Here is a 6,638-nt window from a genome sequence, read left to right as displayed (position 1 = left end):
GCCAGAGGCGTCAGGCCTGGGCAGGGGACCCCCATCTACCTCTCATGGCCAGCTCCGCCCTCCCCCAGGTCTGACGCCTCGGCCAGAGGCGTCTACCCCCATCACCCTTTGATCACCAGATCGGCCCCTTGCCCAGGCCTGATGCCTCGGCCAGAGGCGTCAGTCCTGTGCAGGGGACCCCCAGACCCCTCCGATTGCCGGCTCCACCCCCCGCCCAGGCCTGACACCTCCATCACCCTCTGATCGCCGGTTCGGCCCCTTGCCCAGGCCTGACGTCTCTGCCAGAGGTGTCAGGCTTGGGCAGGGGATCCCATCTCCCCCCGATCACCGGCTTCTAGACGGCTTCTGGGGTCACACACGGGGGCCTGGATGGCGGCTCTCGCGCTGTCCTGCCCTGCCTGCAGTATGCAAATTAGCCATCTTTGTTGGCGGTTAATTTGCATATTGTGCTGATTAGCCAATGGGTGGCGTAGCGAAGGTACGGTCAATTACCATGTTTGTCTATTATTAGATAGGATGTTTACATGCTCACTCCTTCAAATCCCAAGCTTTCCAGGCAAGGTTCTAAAAATCTGCCTGGTTTCTGCCCATAGCAGTTGGGAATTTCCCTTTCATGTTTAATGTAATGCATGTTTCTGTCACTATTGTCTGACAGAGGGCAAAACTTACTATTAGTTGTTACTTTGGCATGAACCTGAGGCTGATCTAGTAACAGCCTCTACTTGCCCTTCTTGCAAGCTAAGTTAACTTGGACACATTTTGTGGATGTGGACAGAGAAGACACAAGTCTCCTAGGTCAAGGACAAAGGACTGTTACTTACATCAATAGAAGAGTGTCAGCATTGTCAGGCACCATTTCCCCAAGGCCCAGTTCCCAAAAAGCAATGCCAAGAGGACCAGTGTCATCTGTACATGTAGTGAGCTCTGTTATAAGAGAGGAGTTCTGAGCTTAGGGAACCCCAATCTTTTATAGTAGGCAGTAAACCTATTATATCAACCATTTTTCACTCATCTTGTATGTCCCATAGGTTTAGCATGCAGAAAGTGCTGAGTAATATTCACTGAACTTAACAATCCAACTAACTGGTTGTGCTATAAGCAAAAATAATATGTTCACATTGTTTCTGAAACTTAAAACATCAAACATATTAATGGAAGAGTAAATTAATTTTATTGACTGATGAAAAACTAAAGTGATAAGAAGTATGGATAGTAAACAATAATCATTGTGTTCTGCTGGAATTCTGTTTTTCTTCTTTTCACTTTAAGCCAAAAGGACAAAAAATTATAGACTGTTAGTAAGCTAACTGTTTTACATATTTCTTCAACAAAAACTGCATAGATTAGCAGTTGCACAGCATTAAATATATACATTTTTGCAAAACCCTGAACGTTTTAATTTTTGTGTTGACCTCAAAGGCTAATGGAATCACCTACACTGGTCGAATTCAGAGTTTCTTTTCCCTTTTCTGCCACCCTGTAAAGAAAAATAGGGCAAATTATTTAGAAAATACCATTTTGGGGCCATTTTCATCTTAAGACTATATGAAACCAAAGGCATTTTGAGTATGAGAAGGAAGCATTTTTTGAGTTTGTTGCATATTTGAATATGCATACTACTAAATTATTTTATAGTTATTTTTACAAATGGTTAAAGTAGTTGTAGAAAAGTTACACCTCTTTGAACTAGTCTAGATTTAGTAAGTTCACCAATTATGTTACTTTTTTTAGAGCTCTTTTAGACTCTCCCAGCTTTTTTTTTTTTTAAATAAAAATTTTAATCAGTACTAACACAATTTATTCCATATGATCCCTTTTGGGTAATTCAATTTCTAATGCAAGTTTTGTCTAGTCTTCTTACCAGACAACAGCATTAGAAGTATGATTTTGTTCATCACTGGTTTGAAAAGTAGATTATACTTTTCATATTGCTCAGTGACATATATATACATCTGTATTTAATCTGCTCCAATTTGACTAGGACCAAGAAAAGAGAAAGGCAGCTTAAAAGACAAGAAGTATTTTACACGAATTAACATAACATTTTCTGCTTTATTAAAAGTAAATACTAATTGTAGAAATATGGAAAGTACAAAGGTACAAAGAAGAAAATTAAAATCACCCATAACTACTCTACCTACCCCTCTTCATTTTAACCACAAATAATGATTTGATGTATCTGCCTTACAACAATTTTATAACTTTTTTTCTCTCCATCTTTTATAAACTATGGCAGTGTATCCAAGTTAATTGATTAGAATAACGTGAGTAGTAATATTTTTCAAATTCTGTTGTCTAAACTTTGTCCCAGACCTATTTATTCACTATTACCAGGACTGGGCCAAACTATCTGTAATTCAAAAAGCTCTCAAGTGATTCTAATGATCAGCTAAGTCTGGGAACTACTTGTCTGTGAAAAGTGCATTTCTTAAAATGGTGATTATGTTAGGGGCACATGAAACCCAGGCCCATTTAATAATGGTGGCAGCTTCTCTGTATTTTTCTCATCTCTTCACTGCCTGTAACTTTTCTCTTGGTGATCAAAAACATTTCTATATCAACCTTCATTTAAAAAAAAAATCAAGTGTAAAAATGCTGTTATTCATTCCTGACCAAATAAAAGTTTTCCAAGGATTCATTCAGAGAAAATAAGTATAAAGAGGTTATCTGGGACCTGAAATGTGTAATCTCATCTTAAAAACAAAATTTATTTCTTGATAGCAGAAAAGTAAAAATAAATTTTTCAAAAGTGTTTCTATAAAGTAGATCCCAACTACACATAGGTATCAACGTTATACAGCTTAAAACTCTTACCTTGCTTCTCAACAAGATTTCTTTTTGTTGTTGTTGTTAAATATTTTTTTAAATATATTTTTATTGATTTTTTTACAGAGAGGAAGGGAGAGGGATAGAGAGTTAGAAACATCGATGAGAGAGAAACATCGATCAGCTGCCTCCTGCACATCCCCCACTGGGGATGTGCCCACAACCAAGGCACATGCCCTTGACCGAATCAAACCTGGGACCTTTCAGTCTGCAGGCCGACGCTCTATCCACTGAGCCAAACCGGTCAGGGCCAGATTTCTTTTTAAACACACAAAATATTTGAGAATCATTTTCAAAGCCTCCCAGGCAAATTCTCATTCCCCGACTGATAAGATGTCAAAGCTGGGGCTAAATAACTTTTATGTTCTCTAGGCCATCAATGGCTTTCCTTTTTTTTTTTTTTTTTACTATGACCTCACATTAATTTTTTGTATCATGACTTAGACACACATACATACATATAAATAAATATATGTGTTTATATATACATACAGATACACATATACTAAAACAAACCATTAACATTTTTTACTGCTTCACCCTAAATAAAATGCTGAATGCCAGTTTGTGAGTGCAGAAGAAATTACTGAATTAAAAAAATCACTATTTTGCTACAAATATCAATGGATGCTAAACCATTGGGTAAAAAGGATCTCGTCACACAATCTCAAAGTATCACTCCACATATAATTTATTAATTTATAAATATATCTTTACAGTAAACACATCTAAAAGATACTGCCGTACACAAATGATTAAACTTATTATATAATGGGGCAAATGTCATTATGTGCTTTCCCTTGATATAAGTCAATGGCATGTATGCTGCATCATTTATGTAATACCAAGAATTTTTTCTGAAATACTTTAGTTATGCTGCAAATATCAATATCTAGAAAAACCTTAACATTTTCTAAAATGTAAATTATATAAAACTGTTAATATTTCTGGTGAATAAATTTTGGCCTAAGAAAAAAATAGTCCACTTATTCTCAAACAGTATCTATTTCAAATGTATTATTTGTGATGAAAACACTTTCAGAATTATAAAAGCATACCTGATATTTGGCTAATTCTGCTTGTAATACTTTCACTTTAGATCTTTCTTGTTCTAATGCAGCATGAAGTGAAGTCACCTATAACCAAATATTCAATTTTTTAAAAAGACATTTTTTTTAGGCAAATACTCTTAATTCATTTTTATTTTTAGCTTTGTGTGTTATTTTTTTACATTCAAAATAATTTTGTATTCTTTTCAGGTGTGTAAAGCATAATGGTTAGACAATCATATACTTTACAAAGTGTTCCCCTCAATATTTCCAGTACCTGCCATCTGGCATCAGACATATAATAACCTTAATTCTTAACACTTATTCACAATAATAATTTTTTACTGGATAAATTGAGCATCAGAAGAGAACCCTTCCTCACCACCCCAATTTCAATTAGGCACTTTACTTAGCTATATATTAAAGATACATAGGACAAGCTCACTGTTCTAAGACCATAGATTAAGAATGGGCAGGGCAGAAAATCAAGCCCAAGGGTAGGATAAGTTCTATCTGCCCTTTCTATCTCTATATTCATAGTCCACATCAACTAAAATACAACCTTATCTTCCCCTATTCTTCAGGACATAGCTAACCTCCCTTAAACAGTAAATAGAACCTTCATTCATTTGCTAATACATAGTAATAATTTATGTCACTTTCTTTTTTATTCAATTTATTGGGATGACACTTTAAATAAAATTATATAGGCTTCAGGTATACAATTCTTAATACATCACCTGTATACTGTATTGTGTGTTCACCAATTTATATCACTTTCTTGCAGTGTTGATGGGCTATATTTTTTTAGTCAAGTTTCACAATTCAAGACTAAAGAACAGCCTAAGAATATCAGTCTTGTATACAGTTTTCCTTACCTGTATAGTCAGTTCATTCTTGATACTTTGTGATTCATCAACTTGCAGAAGTATTTCTGCTTTATCTTTCACTGACAAAAAAAAAGGGGGGGGGGAAGAGTAGTATAATTAATTTTGTCAATCACTCCAATACTTTTACAGTACTTTAGTGACCCAAAATAGCAATGCAGTCAGGCAAAGATTAATTGTCCTCCTACTTAATGAATGTATTCCTTGATCCTATATAGTTCTTAGTTTTCATTGGGAAATTCTGATAATATATTATCATATTCTTGGAAATTTTAAATTTTCTGTAGCGCTGAAAATTAATTGTACAGATATGATGAAAGAGTAAGTTTATCCATCTACAGTAAAGAGGACAAATACACAAGAAAATAAATTTTACAGAGAGAAAACTTTAAACACCTTGACTAATCTTTTTTTTTGACTAATCTTTAAGATTAAAAAAATATAGAACATTTCTATTTCCTTTGTTTTCTTAAATTGTCAGGGTGACCATATAGGCCCACAGAAATTATATCTGACGTTTCATACCAATAAAGCACTGTCAAATAAACATAGCTCATATGATCTTATCTGATCATATAACATCTGTGGTCTCTCAGAACTATTCGTTTGTCTAGAGGTTTTTTCCCTCTTTGGGGAAGTAAGAGATCTATATTTTAGCCCCTTAGTTTCCTTTAAGCATTAAAAGTCTCCACATGGCCAATAAACCCGATATAATGGCTACAGAATGAAAAGCTAACTCCTCAACTTTAAAAACAAGCTAAGGAAAAGAAAAACAAGAGAGGTTAAAGAGGTAAAACTATAATAAAATTTGTAAGACAAGAAATGTTTAAGTTTTTTGAGTACCGATATCACTACAACTCTACCAATATAATACTGTAAATCAAATTTATTTTTCATAGTTTAATATGATATGCAATAAGGTGTGTAACATATCTAGAAACGTATCAGTCTTTCAAGAATCAACTTGGGAACTTTTATGAATTACACTTTCTACTCCTCCATCTTCATAATTAAACACACACACACTAAGAATTAGTGACTTTTTAATAATTATGTAATACTTTATTTAATTACAGTCTCTTCTCCTATAATGCTTGTTTCAATGACACTGATATATTAGGAACAATTTGAACACAACAGGAATTTTGTATTTGCTTAAGCTCAATTGTGTGAACATGGAAAACTGTACCCATGCACACAATCAAAATATCTACCACCTATCTCAGTTCAGTTCACCGATTTTCAAGTCTTCCATAACTTAACAGTAACACATAAGTTATAACTCTCTTAAGCCTACTTCTGCAAGCAAACTAGGTTGTGTTTAAGCATTTTCAACATGTATAAAACTGTTATACTATTTTTATTAGATTCCCATCTTGTTTTAAATGTTTTAAAATATATATATTTTTTATTTCAGAGAGGCAGGGAGAGGGAGAAAGATAGGTAGAAACATCGATAAGAGAGAATCACTGATAGACTGCCTCCTGCACACCCCACACTGGGGATTGATCCCCTAACCTGGGCACATGCCCTGACCGGGAATCAAACTATGACCTCCTGGTTCATAGGTCAGTGCACAACCACTGAGCCACACTGGCTAGGCAGATTCCCATCTTTTTTTAATGTATCACTGATTAAGTTTTTGAGTGTTGTATGCTTCTAAGCCCATCTCCTCCATAGGCCTTATGGTTTTAACTGTGTGATTTTGCAAATATTGGTGAATTTAAGGAACACGTGTTGCATCATAACAGAATTGACTGTATTTACATTTATATTATAAACTAGAGGCCCGGTGCACAAAAATTTGTGCCCTCGGGAGGGGGGGGGGTCCCCCAGCCCGGCCTGTGCCCTCTCGCAGTCCGGGACCCCTCGGGAG

General features: G+C 35.4%; 1 protein-coding gene across 3 annotated transcripts in view; it reads right to left on the bottom strand.

Moving 5' to 3' along the window:
* Nucleotides 1–1,148: 1,148 nt before the first annotated feature.
* GKAP1 (G kinase anchoring protein 1) overlaps nt 1,149–6,638 on the bottom strand; it is a 65,463-nt gene continuing 59,973 nt past the window's right edge. For 2 of the 3 annotated variants that reach the window (XM_005868280.2, XM_005868281.2), the window contains 3 exons: nt 4,754–4,824; nt 3,885–3,962; nt 1,149–1,477 (listed from right to left, as the gene is read on the bottom strand). In XM_005868280.2, the coding sequence (XP_005868342.1) occupies nt 1,430–1,477; nt 3,885–3,962; nt 4,754–4,824 (197 nt within the window). In that variant the 3' untranslated portion in view covers nt 1,149–1,429. Of the gene's footprint in view, nt 1,478–1,861; nt 1,978–3,884; nt 3,963–4,753; nt 4,825–6,638 lie in introns of all 3 variants that reach the window. The other variant, XR_001362518.1, reaches the window with a different exon arrangement.

This window comes from Myotis brandtii, unplaced genomic scaffold, assembly GCF_000412655.1.
Source record: "Myotis brandtii unplaced genomic scaffold, ASM41265v1 scaffold266, whole genome shotgun sequence".
Lineage (NCBI taxonomy): Eukaryota > Metazoa > Chordata > Mammalia > Chiroptera > Vespertilionidae > Myotis > Myotis brandtii.
This window is presented reverse-complemented; position numbering and strand designations above follow the sequence as displayed.